This window comes from Schistocerca americana, chromosome 9, assembly GCF_021461395.2.
Source record: "Schistocerca americana isolate TAMUIC-IGC-003095 chromosome 9, iqSchAmer2.1, whole genome shotgun sequence".
NCBI classification, from domain to species: domain Eukaryota; kingdom Metazoa; phylum Arthropoda; class Insecta; order Orthoptera; family Acrididae; genus Schistocerca; species Schistocerca americana.
In genome coordinates this window covers 209,701,494-209,722,672 of record NC_060127.1, presented here as the reverse complement: position 1 = coordinate 209,722,672, position 21,179 = coordinate 209,701,494, and the positions used below count along the sequence as shown (strand labels likewise).

The following is a 21,179-nucleotide window of genomic DNA, read 5'->3' as shown; positions in this document are numbered from 1 at the left end:
TATGGGAGGAAGGATAATTGGCCCCCATTTTATCGATGGCAATCTAAATGGTGGAATGTATGCTGATTTCCTACGTAATGATCTACCAAATGGTTCAAATGGCTCTGAGCACTATGGGACTCAACTGCTGAGGTCATTAGTCCCCTAGAACTTAGAACTAGTTAAACCTAACTAACCTAAGGACATCACAAACATCCATGCCCGAGGCAGGATTCGAACCTGCGACCGTAGCGGTCTTGCGGTTCCAGACTGCAGCGCCTTTAACCGCACGGCCACTTCGGCCGGCCAATGATCTACCGACGTTACTACGAGATGCTTCACTGCATGACAGAATGGCGATGTACTTCCAATATGATGGATATCCGGCACATAGCTCGCGTGTGGTTGAGCGGTATTGAATAGTATATTTCATGACAGGTGGATTGGTCGTCGAAGCACCATACCACGGCCCGCACGTTCACCGGATCTGACCTCCCCGAATTTCTTTCTGTGGGGAAAGATGAAGGATATTTGCCATCGTGATTCACCGACAACGCCTGACAACATGCGTCAGCGCATTGTCAATGCATGTGCGAACATTACGGAAGGCGAACTACTCGCTGTTGAGAGGAATGTCGTTACACGTATTGAGGTTGACGGACATCATTTTGAGCATTTATTGCATTAATGTGGTATTTACAGGTAATCACGCTGTAACAGCATGCGTTCTCAGAAATGATAAGTTCGCAAAGGTACATGTATGACATTGGAACAACCGAAATAAAATGTTCAAACGTACGTACGTTCTGTATTTTAATTTAAAAAACCTACCTGTTCGTCTAAAATTGTGAGCCATTTGTTGGTGACTATTACAGCGCCATCTATCAAAAAGCTAAAAAAGTAGTCCAACTAAAACATTCATATTTCTTTACGTACTACACGAATATGTATTAAAAAATGGGGGTTCCTATTTAAAAGATCGCAGTTGATATCCGTTTGACCTATGGCAGTGCCATCTAGCACGTCAACCATAGCGCCATCTGGTTTCCCCCTTCAAGTTAGACAAGTTTCGTTCTTTGTAGTTTTCTGGTTTGACGCTTATTTCGTGAGATATTTGGCCCGGTCACGATCAATGGATCACCCTGTATAGTGAAGGACACAGTTTGCATGTCGCCCATCGCTTGTGACACGTTCTTGTATTACAAAGTTAAGTATTGTCAATCTTCTTCATTGTAATAAAAACTATTAATGTTATTTGCTTGAACTGTTGAATAGCTATCTGAGAACGCAGAATCCTTTAGGCACCCTATAAGCGACGAGGTGGCAGGACCGCACAGGTAATATCTACGGCAGCACAAAATTGTATAACTGGAGTAGGAAAAGGAAGGTAGGGCCGAGAGTCAGTTACTTTCAACAATTTCGTGATAAGGTTGTTCTCACCAGAACCGACATCAAATCAAAACCATAAGCAATACTTCAATACACATCACGGAATTTGAAATTTCAAAATACATGTATAAGAAAGGTAACAGAAGAAATACTCTGACAAAGGAGGATGGAAGTACAGAAAGGCTTGGGAAGGGAAAAAACAGGAATATCCCAACATAATTCAGTAAAGAATGACATACACTGAAGAGCCAAAGATACTGGGGCACCTACGTAATATAGCGTAGGGCCCCCGCGAGCACGCACAAGTCCCGCAACACGACGTGACACGGACTCGACTGATGTCTGGAGTAGTGCGGAGGAAACTGACACAATGAATCCTGCAGGGCTGTCCATAGATCCGTAAGAGCACAAGGGGTTGGAAATCTCTTCTGAACAGCACGTTGAAGAGGATACCAGATATGTACAATAATGTTCGTGTCTGGGGAGTTTGATGGAAGTTTTTAAACTCAGAAGAGTGTTCCTGGAGCCACTCTATAGCAATTCTGGACGTGTGGGGTCGCATTGTCCTACCGGATTTGCCCAAGTCCGTCGAAATGCACAATGGACATGAATGGATGCAGGTGATCAGACAGGATGCTTACGAATGTGTCACCTGTCAGAGTCGTATCTAGACGTATCAGGTCCCTTAACTGCACACGTCCCACACTATTACAGAGCCTCCACCAGCTTGAACAGTCCCCTGCTGACATGTAGGGTCCATAAATTCATGAGGTTGTCTCCATACCCGTACACGTCTATCCGCTCGGTACAATTTTAGAGACTCGTCCGACCAGGCAACATGTTTCCAGTCATCAACAGTCCAGTGTCGGTGTTGGTGGCCCCAGGCGAGGCGTAAAGCTTTGTGTCACGCAGTCATCAAGGATACACGAGAGGGCCTTCAGCTCCGAAAGGCCATATCGATGATGTTCCGCTGAATGGTTCGCACGCTGTCACTTGTTGATGGCTCAGCACTGCAATCTGCAGCCTAACATTCACGGTACACTCGTGAAATGGTCGTATGGGAAATCCCCACTTCATCGCTACCTCGGAAATGCCGTGTCCCACCGCTCGTGCGCCGACTATATCACCACGTTCAAACTCACTTAAGTCTTGACAACCTGCCGTTGTAGCAGCAGTAACCGATCTAACAACTGCGCCATACACTAGTCTTATATAGGCGTTGCTGACCGCGGTGCGGTGTTCTGCCTGTTCACATATCTCTTTTATTTGAATACGCATGCCTATACCACTTTCTTTGGCGCTTCGGTGTAAATAGAAGTGCAGGGAAGATAGGGTGAAATGGTTGCACGAAAAATGTGAAGGAACAGAAAGAGAAATGGTCACGGATTGACACATTCAGCACATAAAAAAGTAAAAACAACCGTCAGTGAAATTTAAAAAGCTAGGCATTCAGCGTTACTAGTGCATGAGAAACTCTACTGGTAAACACAGAGGAGAGAGCGGAGAGATTGAAAGACTATGTTGAAGGCCACTAAGAGGAGAATGAACTGCCTTATGATCGTTATACAAGAACTGTGAGTCGGCATGGATGAAAGGTGTTACAGAAAGCGCTTAACAGTACTTTAGAACAGCTGTGATGAAACAACACAGAAGATAAACATAATATTCCTGTTGAATTTCTGAAATCATTGGGAGAAGTGGCGGGAAAATGACTACTCAGTTTGATATATAGCATACTCGTATGCGAGACTGGAGACATACCATCAGCCTGCTTTCAAGAAATATACATTATTTTCAGAGTTGTTCACAGGTCTGCCATAGTGTTAGAGTTTTCTCTACAAAATTTAGATAGTTCTGCAGAATTTCTCGAAGGAAACAATAATACATGGGAAAATTTTAATCTGGTAAAAAATCGGCAAATTTGCGAAAAAAATAATAATCGCAATTCTGAATAGCTCCCCAAGCGTTCTGCAGAAAACCCTAATGACATTTTTTTGTGGCGATAAAAGTTTATAAAACTTCCTGGCAGACTAAAACTGTGTGCCCGACCGAGACTCGAACTCGGGACCTTTGCCTTTCGCGGGCAAGTGGTAGAGCACTTGCCCGCGAAAGGCAAAGGTCCCGAGTTCGAGTCTCGGTCGGGCACACAGTTTTAGTCTGCCAGGAAGTTTCATATCAGCGCACACTCCGCTGCAGAGTGAAAATCTCATTCTGGAAAAGCTTATAAGTTAACTGCAGTAATGAGGGGCCAGTTTCTCAGTCATGTTAAGATGGCACTCCACTTCCGTGAAAGACAGTTTTCTTTTCTTTTCTTTTTTTTTTTTTTTTTTGAGTTCTTTGTAGATATGCTACAATACTAAAGTTCTTTGTAAAATTTTTAATAGTCATGTAGAATTTTGCGAAAATAATTATGGTCACAATTCTGAATAGCTGTGAAATTGGGTACTAAGTTTAGAGAAATATACGTTGCTTTCAGAGTTCTTGGTAGATATGCTATAGCTCTGGAGTTCTATGTACTAAATTTGAACAGTTCTGCAGAATTTCGCGAAGAAAACTCTTGTAATCGGGAAAATTTTAATGTTGAGAATAATTATTTGCCAATTTGTGAAGAAAAATTGTGATCACGATTGTGAACAGCTCCCCAAGAGTTCTACACGAAACCTTAATGACTTTTTTGTCAGATGATTATGAGATAATTGCAATAATGAGGGGCCTGTTTTCACTACAGAAAATATACGAAATCGCACTAGAGTTCTGATGACAGTTCTGGATAACACCCTATGAATTTTACCGAAAAACATAATGCAATTTCTTGTGAAGGTAATCGTTTATAATTGCAATAATGTGGCATCCGCTTCACTAACATATAGCTTTTCGTTCAGAGGCTGAACTTCACTGTCCTAGTTGTGATCGATGCATGTACTGTAGATACAAGTGGCTGTGCATTCGACTGCTGGCAACCCCAGCAAACTAACCGTAGTTGCTATTTTTTCATCTGCTTATTGCTTGTGTTACAACTGTTTAATTTAATTTGATATTCTTTCCTACAGCTGAGTACCAGATTTGAAGATAGATCTCTTATAATGTGCTTACACGAAATCCTGTTACTTCAGTGTTCGGTATATTCTGGGATTTACTAAAATTTGGCGACATACGTTATTTTTTCACAGAGGAGTACAGATGTGTCATACTATCCAACCACCGAAGCAATATGGCGAAGGCCATTTAATTTCTAGTTTTGGACCTCCGTTTCTGTATGGTGTCTTCTTTAGCCCATTTTCCACGTGTCTGTTTTTAGCTCTCTTCTATTCTGTCAATTGGGACTGAAGTATAGTCGTTTAACTCCTCTCTGTGTTCGTGTTCTATAGTTTTGACTTGGGCGCGTATGACCCCAGTTGTTTTTTGCGACGTAAAGCAAAATAAAACAAACCACCTTTTGTGCCTTCATACGTTCATAATCAGGGTTGGAAAACAGGGATAGGGATAGGATCTTGTTCGCTTAGAGGAAGTAAAAGAACAACTGATTCACGTAATTAAATGAAGTAATTGACGTCAGCTAAAAAGACACACAAATATCGGAGCACCAATCATCAATCGTCAGAAATCATCTCTTTGATGAGAGGGTGATGCTGTCTTGGATCTCGCTTATGGTGCTACAGCTGTCGGAGAGTGTCGTTTGGTGAAGACAATTGTGGACCAGATTTCTGGGTGCGAAGAGTGAGTGAGTGAGTGAGTGAGTGGGTGAGAGAGAGAGAGAGAGAGAGAGAGAGAGAGAGAGAGAGAGAGAGAGAGCTATATGGAGCACTGAGAGTGTGGAACTTGGAGTTGTCTGTTCACTCTGCACACTAGAAAGAGTCCCAGCCGATGCTTAGTAGCCTAAGATAAAAGTTGTTAATATGATTTAATGGTAATTAAGTCTACAAACAATCTTTATTTTAAGGTATTAAGCTTCATCGTGGACTCCATCTAATGCATAAGTCAATAGACAACTCTTAAGTTCCAAGGTTTCAGTGCTCCATCTCTCTCTCCCCCCCCCCCTCTCTCTCCCCCCCCCCCCCTCTCTCTCTACCTCCCCCCCCCCCCCTCTCTCTCTCTCTCTCTCTCTATCTCCCTCCCCATCTCCCTCTCTCCAGCAGCTATAGCACTATACGCAAGGTCCACAGAAACACTCACCGTCTCATCGAAGAAATTTCCAACTACTGATGTGCTCCAATAAGTGTGTGCCTTTTGAGCTGACGTCAGTTAATTGATTTAATTGCGTGAGTGACTTGTTCTTAATCTATTTAAGCATCATCTGTTACAGCTCAGGAACCTTGCATGCTATTAATTTCTTTCTTTTGTCCGTACGTTGTTTTGTCAGGGATAAAAAGGATTGTATTTACCTCAATGTCGTCCCAAAGACACATAGGCATATATAACTATCAACAACTGTTCTTAGCTCTAGGAAATGTTCACTGTGTAATGACTGCCATAAATTAGATATGGGAGAAGTTTTCGAGGACCTCACTTCATAGTTTGGAGGTCCTGATTTTTATTTATAGCGCATCCATCAGGAATGGACTTTCGCATTGTCTCTTGAAGTACTCTTTCACGTAATAGACGGTATGACCTTGACAGACACTAGAAAACACAAACTCAGACCAGCAAAGAAAAAATGAAGCTTGTACTTGAGTCTGACGTATGGAAAGAATATGACTTAGAAAAAGGAAGACTCCAGAAAAAGACAAATTACATTTGCTAAAGTAAGTTACAAAGAGTTTGCGTCACAAAAGCGTTATATGAACCTTCTTTAGCATTAGTAAAATTAAGATAAACTTCTTTTTGATGGTGATGATAAACTTAGTCTCCAAATATTTGTACACCACCTTGGTAATAAGGGTACTGAAATGAAAGCGAAAAAATTGCTAAACCATGGCAGCCAGTAACGAGACAATGAGGAACTCTCTCAGGACGTACCTCAGCAACTGGAAGGCCTTGCCCATTCTTGTACTTCCTTCTCTCTAGCTTTGGATGGATCAACGGACATAAGCGATGTTGCCCAGCACATCATTTTTATAACTTCAATTGATGTTAATTTTAATGTCTTCGATGATCTTGCCAGTCTGGAGACACTGTATGCTAAAACAATAGGTTCGCAGGAGAGCTTCTGTAAAGTTTGGAAGGTAGGAGACCAGGTACTGGCAGAAGTAAGGCTGTGAGGACGGGGTGTGAGTCGTGCTTGGGTAGCTCAGATGGTAGAGTACTTGCCCGCGAAAGGCAAAGATCCCGAGTTCGAGTCTCGGTCCGGCACACAGTTTTAATCTGCCAAGAAGTTTGATATCAGCGCACACTCCGATGCAGCGTGAAAATCTCATTCTGGCAATAGGATCACAAATATTTGAAAAATTAAAATTGTGCCTACAAAAATTTAAAAGTACAAAACGTCATCAATGGGTTTAGTAGTGGAGAGCCGTCAATGGCATTGCGTCTTCGCTCAAAATTTTTTAAAATTATCCTATTCTAAAATAGTACTGCAGTATACAATGAGTCACTGTAAGGAAAGACTTTAACATGCAAAGTATGCAGGATGTTATGCCACTGGTTACGTGAATAAACTTAGAGCTACAACATTAACTACAAGAGATTTATCAGGGTACTGTGTATTTTTGGATTTGTAGTATGGTGAACTTGTCTTACATTGTGAGACGCAATATTTCTACAGGAAAGCTTCTGAGTACATTTTGGAACTTGAAAAATGCTGTTTCTGATGTTTTACGAGAGGAAAATGCACAACCTGAAAAATGAACCATATGACACGACGACAAGAAATTGGATTTGGCATTTTTAGTTGAAGTTAGTTGCCATCTCAAAATCTAAATTTACAACTAGAAGACAAAAGCTTGCTTGGCGCGGCTTTCTTTTTGTTTCATTAGAGCGAACCTGTTTCAATTGCATTTCGAAGGCTGCTGCCCAAGAAACTTCTGATGATCTGGTGCCATGTGCATTGTTTATCGGTTGCATCTGGAAACTGTGAAATGACTTTATTGGGACAGGCACCATGCTTTTCTGAACACAGATATTACATTTGATTTGGACGTGATAGCTATATTTTCAAAGTTTTTTTTCAACAACTTAGGAAATTCGGAATTTGGCACCACTCCTCTATTCTTCCTTTTCCAATCATCTAGCACATTTCTCCAAGCAAGTGGCTGGCACAAATGAGTAGAATTAGGTGGTAGAAGCTCAAATCAGCTTAATCACGTTATATAATGACTCGAGAGATTGTCATCTATAATCGCTTTAGGTCCCTCTAATTGTCAGGCATAAGGCAAGACAATTTCAACAAACAATGATTCAAACGTTGTTAGGTCAAACCAACCACTTTGATTCCTATTATAACCTGCACCAGTTATGTCCCCTTCAGTCCAATATCGAAGAGATGTTTTGCCCTATAAACCGAGTATGGTGGGAGTCCTGGGTCGTCAGCAGCTGCTGCTGTCATCACGCTGATACTTGACTTACAACTACTCACTGTCGTTTCAGACTGTCTTGTGCCTCGCTTCACTATTACTTTCACTTGCCCAGGATCGTCACGAAAGTTTGTCTCGTCGTAGTTTATAATATTGGAGGGAGGGACACCGCTCAAGGTCACTTCAACGTTCTTAAAATAATCACTCACTCTCGGGTAACTGCTGCCTTTGCCCTCTTCACATTTTCACTTACTCTAATCGTTAGTTCTTTATTTCTTTTCAGAAAAGATTCTGCCCACTCGGACCAGACTGATTGTCATGAAATCTTTTCTCAATCTTCACTGCTCGATTGAGATACGTCTGTACAAAGTTCCTAACACCATTATTCCTCAAAGGAAACCCCAATTTCGCAGAACACAGTAATCCTTGAACCAGGCTTTTCGCCTCACTGTTGGTTAACAATAGTTGGCCGCCTATTGTGTATTTGTATCTTTCCTTGAGTCTGACATTTAATGTGGTACATGGAACTGCGTATTACTCTGAACCTTTCCGGATGCTTAATTTTCCTGATTTGACAGCTTTCACAGGATTTAGAAGAAATTCTGGTTTGTAGTTAGATTTCCGTGTTGGTCCCAGAACCTTATGGAATACTAGCATGATCGGATTCACCCTACAAAAATGCAATTTTGTAATTAGGCCTGCATAGTGACTAAATAGTATTAGCAACAAACAAAAAATGAAACTGTATCACTTAAGACGTTCAAATGCAAGCAATAATATTGCAATTCACCTGTTACACTTTGGAAGTAACAGGCACCAGCAGAAGTTTTCGCATTGTTGTGTTGACTACACAAGTGCAGCACAAGAATGACACACCTACTGGCAATGAGATTTGCTGGTTGCGCGCACTCCAACACGCCATTGTTGTTGATAGGTTACTCAAGAATTCACGGCAATGGTCGGATGAAATATAATTGTTAAAATGCTACGCTCAGTTATCCAAACGTGGCAAAACCGGCAAATGATTGTATTGACACCACCTGATCGGATTCACCTCATTTTCCGGTATTTTTTTTTTTTTTTTTTTGGTTTCGGCGATAGCTGTCGCGCCATTCCTTGCTTGATCTTTTCCCAAGTCTCATCGCCTGTAATAATTTTCCCCAGAAATGCATCACCTTCCAGATGGACACAATGCAAAAATTCTTCACAGGCGTCGAAGGGATGGTCTTCTTTCAATTCGGCAATTTCTGATGTGGCATCCATATTGCAGACACCTTACTGAAATGTAGTAGATTCTGATAAATATTCTGCAATGAATCAATACTAATTATCAAACTTGTGGCTATTATGTCCAGAGTTACGTACTTGTTCTTTACAAGCTCCTCTACTAACGAAATGTTCCCAGCTGTCACTATGCAGAAGCCCGGTCTGGTCTTTGGGCATTCTCCACAGAAGTTACACCGCTTTTAAACTCTCTACACCAGTCGTACACTTTCTGCAATGACAAACACGAATCGCTGCATTGCGCTGTCATTCTACAATGAATTTAGAATAGTTTGACACCTTCACTACACAAAAAACGCATCAAACATCGCTGCTCAACCGTGGAGCATGTTGACGGCGGGGTTGCCATCTTGATGTGCTGCCTTCCCCTGCATTGTAGCATCACTCTGCCACCTGTTGGTCACTTTCTGACAATAAAAAAAGAAAATGGCAAACATACATTTAACATCTTTAGAAAACCAACAGCCACAGACACAATAATACATTCCATGTCTAACCATCCCCAAAGCCAGAAACTTGCAGTACTGAGACGTATGTTACATACATTAAACAGAATCCCACTCATCAAGAGCAAGTATGAAAAAGAAATGAGTACAATCACACAGATAGCTAGGAACAACGGGTATGACACACACGTAGTACACAGGCTCAATAAAAAAATAAAAAACAAATACAAAACAAACACATTTCCAACTCACAAGCTGAAAACTTACAAACACTCTCAACAAACACACGCAATGACAACACCACACAGAAAAGAACCAGATGGTACACTATGACCTACATACATAAACTAACATACAGAGTTGCAAACATCCTGAACAGACAGGGATTCCAAATAGCATAAAGTCTGGCCAAACCCTCCAATCACACCTAAGCCAACCAGCTACCAAGAGGGACGAATTCCAACAATCAGGAATATACAAACTTGAATATCAAATTTGTGATGCAGTATATGTAGGCATGACATGCAGGAATTTTAAAACACGATATAAAGAACATATCAGGTGTTGGAAGTACGAAACAAACCATTCCACATTTGCAGAACATTTAAAACACCATAACCACCATCCTACAAACATGGAACAAGAAATGAAAATAATGAGAATAAGCAACCACGACAAACATCTTATACAAACGCAAGAAAACTTCCACATTCAGAAAGACATCGCTGAAAACTAACACGTGATAAATGAACAAACACATATCAGCACAGGCTCCCTACTACACTTAATAAAAAAAGAAATGACAAGGTAAAAAATCGAAAAAGCCGTCCCTCTCACACAACCAGGGAAAAAAAATCACCTTTCCCCTTTCGCCTTCAGGACACACACACACACACACACAGCCCACAAAAAAGGCGACACACACACTAATGCATACACAAATAGATCACAGTTACTTCAATAATTACACCCTACAGTGTGGCAATAACATCTGACAGTCGGCAACACAAACCAAAACATTGCATCGAAACAAGTGTTCAGTTCATAGTGTTGTGAAATGCGGGAAAAAACCGCAAACTGGCACTTATAAGAAGAAGAACAACACCAAAAATGCAACAGGAACGTAATACGTAGGAAATCATCCATGCAACCTGTAAGTACAGTTCAAAATATTACTACTTAATAAGAAATACCAACCACCAGAGCTGTTTATAACCTAAACGTACAGTGACCAAAATGTAAATTAAATAGCACACATATGTACATATTCCAGACGACTGACGCTGCCTTGCAGGAAATAAAGGCGAAACGCATATGGCACTAAAATTGTGTTTTATTCAGTTGCTGTCAGACGGTCCATAAGTAAAAATTATCAGTATACCGTAAATGATGAGGTTCTGTTGGTTCCACGGTACTAAAGGGAGGCGAGAGAGTAAAAATTGTAGGACAAGACAGACACTGGAATACTTACAGACGAAGACATCAGCAATCAGCACACGAGAGGAAGTTGTAGTGGGACATGTCAAACCAGTCAGATGACTGACGAGCCCTCCCCCTCCCTCCCCCCCCCCCCCAAAAAAAAGAGAGGCTGATTAGTGACAGAGCTGATGGGGTTTTGCATCTAGATGTGGTTGGGGGGAGGAGGCATACCTCTGTAACACCATAACATACTTCTACCATGTTTGGTACACGTATCAGTTGCTATGTGGAAATATGTATTGTGACAGGAGGACATCTTTAGCATCGCTATGGATAAGGGTGGGGCTGAAATAGTGACATAAAAGCATAACTCAGGAAAACCCGGAGCAATTTCAACCAAATTTGGTATGCACATGCATCGTTTTTTTTTCGTATAAAAATGATGTGGAAGTACCATACTCCTAACTTGCCTGGGGGTGGGAGTGGGGATGAGAAGGGGGTGACATGTAAAAATGTTCGAAAACTACTTGTTAGTATTTACTTGCTGTATTCAGGGGACTTTAAATAGTTTAAAGTATGGAGTGCATTCCATCTCTTATTGTGTTGCTCGTTTTGTCAACCAGGTGACGAGAATCAGCAGTGCAGCCAGCCGATGATTTTATCAGCGTGTTTCACGACAATGATCATACCGCACGAGTGAGTACCGCTGATACATTTACCGTCCTTTCTGGAATCACACGGTGTAAAACAAGAGGAGAACCAGGCAGTTGCCACCGATAGTCCTCTTTCTTGAGATGACGGTCTGTTATTGTCCTCAACTTTTGGGGAAACGGAAACATTGGGGAAGAAAATTCCTGGACTGGGGAAATTGGGGAGGTATTTTATCTGCCTGGTCTTATTACCAATGCCATGGCTGATATTTTAGTTCAAACAACACAAACTTAGTTTTTTAGATAATCACTAGATGTCCCTCTCTTTTCAGATCAATCGATAAACCTTTCCTTTTGTGGGAGACTAGCCTCACAGTTGAGACCTCTCCCTGACGTCACTATGACATGTACATGCTCAGTTCCCACAATTCAGGATGTTTATCGTCTTTTGTGTTCGTATCAAGTTGAGTGGAAACGCCATATTGGATTTAATTGTTTCAGGTGAAGCTTGTATTTGTTGGGTTTTATATTAAAACGTATGTCGTATGAATATATGATGTTTCAAATATTGAGGATCTGTCGAAAACGTGTCGATACTGATATGATTTGCTATAGTTAAATATAAGGTATTAACAAAAAAAATGAAATGATCTTGTGGCATTTTTGGCCCAGACGCCCCATCTGGGGAAGTTCGGCGGCCAGGTTGCAAGTCATTTCTGGTAATGCCACATTAGGCGACTTGCGCGTCGATGATGATGAGATGATGATGACCACAACACAACACCCAATCCACGAGCGATGAAAATCTCCAATCCGGGTTCGCTGCATGGTAGGTAAACACGTTACCACTCTGCGAATCATGTGGCTGGTTCAAATGGCTCTGAGCACTATGGGACTCAACTTCTGAGGTCATTAGTCCCCTAGAACTTAGTACTAGTTAAACCTAACTAACCTAAGGACATCACAAACATCCATGCCCGAGGCAGGACTCGAACCTGCGACCGTAGCGGTCTCGCGGTTCCAGACTGCAGCGCCTAGAACCGCACGGCCACTTCGGCCGGCGTCGAATCATGTGGACAATGCATTTACATTTACAGACCAGCAGTTAAAGAGACTTCGGGAGGTGTAAAAAAAAAAAAAAAAAAAAAAAAAACTCAGAGATGGATTTTGTGTGTTCACAGAACAGGTATCAGTTTCGAAGTGAGATATACGAGGGGCGTTTGAAAAGTCCATGCAAAAATAAAAACTACTTACATGTTTGGGGTAAACCTTTTTTACATTTCGACATGGTCTCTTTTTAGACTTATACACTTCGTCCAACGCTGTTCTAATTTGTTGATCCCTTCCGAATAATAGGAATTGTCCAAGTCTGCAAAATAGCTGTTAGTTGCTGCAGTCACCTCGTTTGAATAAAATCTTTGTCCCGCCTGCCATTTCTTCAAATTGGGGAACAAATAGTAGTCTGAGGGAGCCAAGTCTGGAGAACAGTGGGGATTTCAAACGAGTTGGAATCCTATTTCCAATAATTTTGCGATCACAACTGCTGAGGTGTGTGCTGGTGCTTTGTCGTGATGGAAAAGGATTTTTTTGCGGTCCAACCGCCGGCGTTTTTCTTGCAGCTCGGTTTTCAAACGGTCCAGTAACCATGAATAATATGCACCTGTAATAGTTTTACCCTTTTCCAGTTAGTCGATGATGATTATCCCTTGCGAATCCCAAAAGACAGTCGCCATAACCTTTCCGGCTGAAGGAATGGTCTACGTCTATTTTCGGTGTAGATTCTCCCTTGGTAACCCATTGTTTAGATTGCTGTTTGGTCTCAGGAGTATAGTAATGTATCCATGTTTCACCCACAGTGACTAAACGACGCTTAAAGTCCTGTGGATTCTTCCTGAACAGCTGCAGATCATCCTTGCAACATTTCACACGATTCCATTTTTGGTCAAGCGTGAGCAATAGCAGAACCCATCTTGCAGATAGCTTTCTCATGTCCAAATATTTATGCAAAATATTATGTACCCGTTCAGTCATCCATCTCCATATCATGTATTTTATCAAGGATTTCTGGAGTTGTAACCTCCATTGGGCGTCCAGAACGTTCAGCATCACTTGTGCCCATATGGCCACTCCAAAAATTTTGAAACCACTTATACTGTTCTACGCGAAGGTGCAGAGTCACCGTAATGTTTATCAAGCTTCTCTTTAGTCACCTGAGGCGTTTTGCCTTTCATAAAGGAATGTTTAATGACCACACGAAATTCTTTTTCGTCCATTTTTTGACAATCACTCGACTTCCTTGATTCACACGAATGCCAAACACAAAGAAATAGACCAATATGGCTGAAACTTGGTGCGCGTTATTTCCAAAGATGCTACTAACTGAACATGACCTCGATACGCGCCGGTGGTGCCATCTCTCGGACTTTGCACGGACTTTTCAAACACCCCTAGTAGGTGATATGCTAAGCGTAAAGCACTAGAACAATGGAAATATAGAAGAAAGAAATCAAGCGTGGTGCCTCTAGAGCAGATTATTTTTTTGGTCAGGCTATTGTTTTTATTTGCAAAATAGAAATTTTAGATTACGTGCTGGAATTTTCTGATATGTATGGTAATTTTACAGCCCTGAACACATAATTCCAACTCTTCGAGCTATCGACATGGATAACAAATAATAGTTTAAAGGAATAGGTAGGTTCAAGATGTTTGGGGGAAAAATGTGTAAACAGAATCATTTAGTGATCGTCTTTGTCTGCTATGCCGGAATTTCTGAAACACAGTCTGGAAAAGCCTACCTCAAACAAAATGGAAGTGTACAGAGCACAAACATATGTGACATATGCATACGCGGACAAAGCTATGGCCAAAAAGGTAGTTAATATTAATTAGGTACAACAAGCTTCATAAGACGCGTCGTAGTCACACGACTCCATGTGGGTGTATAAAGTCTTATGGAGCACATCACAGCCGTGCGGGCATTAGCACGAGTGCACACGCGAGTGAGTCTTCAGGCTCGAACTCTGGTTGAATGTCTTGTGACAGATCTCACAAATGTATGGGCGTTCGCCGGAGTGCACTCTCGAGTGTCTCCTGAGATTGCTTCCACATATGAACGCCTTGTGGCACACTTCACAGGTATAGGGATGTTCCCCTGTGTGCACACGCGAGTGTTTCTTCAGGTTGGTGCTACTTACGAATGTCTTCGGACACACTTTACAAACATATGGGCGTTCACCTGTGTGCACTCGCGAGTGGATCTTGAGGCTGCTCTCACACGACAACACTTTGTGGCACACTTCGCAGATGTAAGGTCCGTCGCCGGTGTGCTGACGTAAGTGGTTCTTCAGGTGGGTGTTGCTTGGAAATGTCTCGTGACAGACGTCACAACTATACGGGCGTTCGCCAGTGTGCCGGCGTAAGTGGATCTTCCAGCCGCCCCTACTTACGAATGTTTTGTGACACACACTGCAGGAATACGGAAATTCTTTGTCCTCGGTCAGGCCCAGGGACTGTGCAGTTGTCTCCCTGCCGGTGGCGAGATTGTGCACACTCTGCAGCGTACCCCTGTCGCGTTCACAGAACGCTACCTGATTGGGGCTGCATTGTTTGGTGTTGCTCGGTCCTGTAGACACACCACCTCCGCTAGCCAAACTGCCACTGCCATCCGTTTCCTTGTCGTCTTCCTTGCCAACGGGGACATTACTGCGGAATTGTGAAAAAAAAATAGGTTTAAGAAAGTTTTGCCATAACATTACACTACTAGGATATGAAAAATAACATTGAAATATCCTACATCTGTTGCACAAGTCAAATGAAAGCCCCCTCAATGTGTTTCATACGAGATGGTCTGCAAACAATACTATAAATGATAACGATAATGCATCTATATCAGAGATATGCTTCATTCTTGGTCCGAATGAATTTGTAAATATATCATTGACTATTGACGGCCATTACATGAACCAAATTCACTGACAGCGATGTTATTGCAACGTGAAAGGTCAGAAAGCATGAACTTCTATTAGTGCTCCACCAGATGTACTAAATTCTCCGAAATGGTCAGCGCAACTCTAAAACATACTACACTACTGGCCATTAAAACTGCTACGCCACGAAGATGACGTGTTACAGACGCGAAATTTAACCGACAGGAACAAGATGCTGTGATATGCAAATAATTAGCTTTTTAGAGCATTCACACAAGGTTGGTGCCGGTGGCGACACTTACTACGTGGTAACGTGAGGAAACTGTCCAACCGATTTCTCACACACAAACAGCAGTTGACCAGCGTTGCCTGGTGAAACGCTGTTGCGAAGCCTCGTGTAAGAAGGAGAAATGCGTATCATCACGTTTCCGACTTTGATAAAGGTCGGATTCTTGCCTATCGCGATTGCGGTTTATCGTATCGCGACATTGTTGCTCGCGTTGGTCGAGATCCAATGACTGTTAGCAGAATATGGAATCGGTCGGTTCAGGACGGTAATACGGAACGCCGTGCTGGATCATACGGCCTCGTATCACTAGCAGTCGAGATGACAGACATCTTATCCGCATGGATGTAACGGATCGTGCAGCCACGTCTCGATCCCTGAGTCAACAGATGTGGACGTTTTCAAGACAACAACCATCTGCACGAACAGGTCGACGACGTTTGCAGCAGCATGGGCTATCAGCTCGGAGACCGTGGCTGCGGTTACCCTTGATGCTGCACCACAGACAGGAGCGCCTGCGATGGTGTACTCAACGACGAACCTGGGTGCACGAATGGCAAAACGTCATTTTTTCGGATGAATCCAGGTTCTGTTTGCAGGATAGTCATGGTCGCATCCGTGTTTGGCGACATCACGGTGAAGGCACATTGGAAGCGTGTATTCGTCATCGTCATACTGGCGTATCACCCAGCGTGATGGTATGGGGTGCAATTTGTTACACGTCTCGGTCACCTCTTGTTCGCATTGACGGCACTTTGAACAGTGGACGTTACATTTCAGATGTGTTACGACCTGTGGCTCTACCCTTCATTCGATCCCGGTGAAACCCTACATTTCAGCAGGATAATGCACGACCGCATATTGCAGGTCCTGTACGAGCCTTTTTGGATACAGAAAATGTTCGACTGCCGCCCTGGCCAGCACATTCTCCAGATGTCTCACCAATTGAAAACGTCTGGTCAATGGTGGCCGAGCATCTGGGTCATCACAATACGCCCGTCACTACTCTTGATGAACTGTGGTATCGTGTTGAAGCTGCATTGGCAGCTGTACCTGTACACGCCATCCAAGCTCTGTTTGACTCAATGCTCAGGCGTATCAAGGCCGTTATTACGGCCGGAGGTGGTTGTTCTGCGTACTGATTTCTCAGGATCTATGCACCCAAATTGCGTGCAAATGTAATCACATGTCAGTTCTAGTATGATATATTTGTCCAATGAATATCCGTTTATATCTGCATTTCTTCTTGTGTAGCAATTTTAATTGCCAGTAGTGTATTTGAACATTATTCAAAGAGCTCTTCACTTGAAATGAACAGTTGTCCAATTACAATTACTTGATAGCTGACGCCTGACACTTGGCGCTTCAGCGTTGCCGCATCGACTGCCGGCTGTCGCTCGGTAATGGGCGACACACAAACACGACGGAGCTTTGTTGGGAGTGGCTGCCACGAGGTATGTCGGAAATGAGAGACGCTCCGCCGACAGGTGATCTCAAGTGACCAGTGACTGAGCTGCGGCAGATGACGCCTTTTGTTGCTCTGAGTTAAAACTCACGACCTATGCTGACCACAACCTCGTGAAGTGCAATGTACCTGAGAAAGCGGCGGTCAACATTCTGCGGCAGAACTCAAATCACGATCGCTTTGTTTACGGCGATCAAGCTAACCTCTACGAGCAAACTCAAGACAGAAAAAAATCCGGTGTCATCGCTAGACGTAATTGGTAATTCCTCGCTGTTACTGGTTACCTGAAACTATACTCGCACCAGCTACCCGATCTGCTGCATGAGCAGTCCTCGTTCGCACTTGGCTGCAAATTATAGGCGTGACAGGCATATTCCAAACAAAGACAGAATGATAGAAAGAAAAATAATAGCAAATAAAAAGGTCAATACGATGATGAAAATGACACGGCAAAGAACTAGAAATCAAAAAAACTTACCTTAAAACCGATTAACTGAGTAAAAATAATAGACTTTTATGATTAAATTTAAAAATAAAAAATTTCGCTATATTGGTCGAGATTCGAACCTACGGCCTTCTATAGGTCAGGTATGTACGCTAATCATTGCCCTACGGCACAAAACTGCGATAAGTAGTTACATTTATGACTGGTGCTCCAGTCGAAACGATGAATTGAATCCTTCAAAAATTGTTTCACGTAATGTCGTGCGAAGCTTATCTGATGCAAGCCGATCTCTGCGGTTATGATAACTATATTATGACGCTCAATCGCATCTTGTGCGAAAGTGTATTGTAGTGTTTGGTTAGTGCTGTGTATGAAACGCGTGTATCTCGTTAGGCGAGCGCTCGCGTGCGTGTTTGTGTGTGTGTGTGTGTGTGTGTGTGTTTTTTTGTTATCATACGAAATAAAATGGCCAGACTCATGATTCGGGATCCAAACACATCAAGAAAGAATCCCGGACAAGAAACTGCCAGTGAACTGACGAATTGTTATGCCAGTTTGGCAACGACGATCAGTTCTGGCGTGACGTAGAGAGCTTTGACTGGAGGAAACTAGCTCCAACGCATGAAGTGTCAACTACCAAGTAGTTTTCATCGGACTAAAGTAATGTTGGGACGTGTTAGGGCTCTGTTCCGTCGGCCTTCCTACCACCAGAAGTCACTTTCACAGAAACTAGTGAGCGACCCTGTCTAGACACCAACTCGGTGTGCTCTTTAGTTACGAAACGACAATGTAAAGCTTCTAGTTCGGTCGTGTTGAGTGAGAGAGTCAACAGTGCGCTGAAATTGTACGACCGGCACGGTGACGTGTGATTACTATGCATTTGAAGGTGATGTAAAGTTCCGTAATGGAATTTTTCTTGAACACTGTGACGTAAAGGATGTTATCCTGGAAGAAAAGTTTTCACTGGAATAAGCTGAGATTTTGTTGAGACATGAGTACACAATGGTGGTACGGCGTGTTTGGAAAGTCGATGTGCAGGTTACGTTAAAGGTTCGAAAGAAAGTTGGCAGAACTGTTTTTTCATAGATAGTCAATTTTTCTTTTTTTTTTTAATTCATTCTACTGTTAAGTAACATCTGACTGTTTGGTTCCGTGGATGAAAGTTATTGAATGTGATATCTAATATCTAATGTTTAGATTTTCTATCTCCTGCTATGCTTGAAACGCCATTGCATGATCAGAACACTGGAGTCTGAGCAGCAGGATTATATTATTTTTCGAAGAAATTGTGAACAGTAAACATTACGGTTTAATAGCGGGCGATTTCATTGGCCGGCTAATGGAAGATGAAATCAACTACTCGAAGTTACACTGCGCACACAGCTAACATCACTACGCCTCTCTGCAAGAGTGTTTGGAGAAAGTCTCAAATACGACCCGCTCGCTTCCCGGATCCCGCGAAACCATACCTTTTTTTCTTGAGGATAGCAAAATTTGTAGTGTATCGCAATCGCCTATGCATGCATTGTGGCCGAAAAACGTAAGTAACTGCGCATATCACAGTCAGATATGCGGAAAGTGTTATCTCTTAAAATTAATAAAACAACTGTGCGACAAGAAACAATTTACTTAGGACACTGAACAGTGTATTAGGTAACCTTAAACAGCTAAGTACTAATCTGTAAATAATTGTATTAGTCTGTGTGAATCCCTAATCGTTTTTATATAGCATCGACCTGTTGTTAAGCTGTTTTTTGGAGAGGAAATTCTAAGTAATGAAACATAACTAACATTTGAAATACTTCATTAATATAATACAGTATTTTGTTCGGTTTATCTGAGCTGTGATCACATTTTTTGATGGCACACAGGATACTTAGATGCAAATATAATAAAGGTTATGAAGCCACAGAATAATGCTATATCCACCTATGATAAACTCTAGTAGTAAGTTCTGGGAGAAAGTTTACATCTACAACCCCAACGATATCCATAATCCATAAATAAATGCGAATTCACGGCGTATGGTGCTTCCCATTGCGCCACACACAGAAGCTGAAGTCACCCATTTTCCGACAGCCAATGAGTGTACAGCAGAGTTCTGAGCGCCCTGCTGTGAATGTCGTAGCCAACATTTTATTCATCTTCAATTGTCATTGACCATATATATAACGGAATAGATTTCATCTCTTATACATAATACCGACATACACAGTTACAGAAATATAGGCACGCATTTTAAATTCTAACGTATGTTCACCATCCGTACACCAAACAATTTTGTTATATCATAAAATGGAGCTTCAGTCAACCAGTTAAACATTTTTCTTTGAAATAATTTACAAGACGTGGAGCGTGCTGATGCTGGTAATTTGTTAAAAGATTTTTAGGGAGCTGACTCTGGGAAAGGGGGATGCTTTTACCAATTTGTCTTGGAATATCCGTTTTAATTTTTTCCCTAGTGTTGTTCTGGTGTATATCTCTTCTTATTTGATATTCTTTTACATACAATTTAATGTATAGGGAAGTGACATACACAGGTTGTTCTATGCAACACGCAATGTTACGGCTGGCCTTCATAAATCACGCACGAGATTTTGATATTCTCTGGCTCGCTATGCACAGGCTATTAGGCCTACGGAAGGAATGAACAGGACCTTTTTGTAGGAAACAGGGTACTTAAATTTTATACTGCGATACGTTTTCCCCAGAGGCCGTAATTTTCAAGTTACTCAAGAACGGCGTACAAAAGCGATCTTCAAACGCACACCCTCACTCCCCCAACGGTCAGGATTTCTACTGTGTTGCTCATGGCACTCTCTCCTGCCACCGCACAACTATTCGCCACTGATTCATCCTGTATACAGGGTGGTCCAATGATCGTGACCGGGCCAAATATCTCACGAAATAAGCGTCAAACGAAAAAACTACATAGAACGAAACTTGTGTAGCTTGAAGGGAGAAACCAGATGGCGCTATGGTAGGCCCCCTAGGTGGCGTTGCCATAGGTCAAGCGGATATAAACTGCGTTTTTTAAAACAGGAATCCCCAATTTTGATTACATATTCGTGTAGTATGTAAACAAATATGACTGTTATAGTTGGACCACTTTTTTCGCTTTGTGATAGATGGCGCCGTAATAGTCACAAACATATGGCTCACAATTTTAGACGAACAGTTGGTAACAGGTAGGTTTTTTAAATTAAAATATAGAACGCGGGTACGTTTGAACATTTTATTTCAGTTGTTCCAATGTCATACATGTACCTTTGTGAACTTACCATTTCTGAGAACGCATGCTGTTACAGCGTGATTACCTGTAAATGCAATAAATGCTCAAAATGATGTCCGTCAACCTCAATGCATTTGGCAATACGTGTAACGACATTCCTCTCAATACCGAGTAGTTCGTCTTTCGTTATGTTCCCACATGCCTTGACA

General features: G+C 42.1%; 1 protein-coding gene across 2 annotated transcripts in view; it reads right to left on the bottom strand.

The window, feature by feature from the left end:
* Positions 1 to 14,168: 14,168 nt before the first annotated feature.
* LOC124551159 (zinc finger protein 420-like) overlaps positions 14,169 to 21,179 on the bottom strand; it is a 121,636-nt gene continuing 114,625 nt past the window's right edge. Inside the window, exon 6 of one of the 2 annotated variants that reach the window (XM_047126129.1) lies at positions 14,169 to 15,318. In XM_047126129.1, the coding sequence (XP_046982085.1) occupies positions 14,595 to 15,318 (724 nt within the window). In that variant the 3' untranslated portion in view covers positions 14,169 to 14,594. The remainder of the gene's footprint in view (positions 15,319 to 21,179) is intronic. The other variant, XM_047126128.1, reaches the window with a different exon arrangement.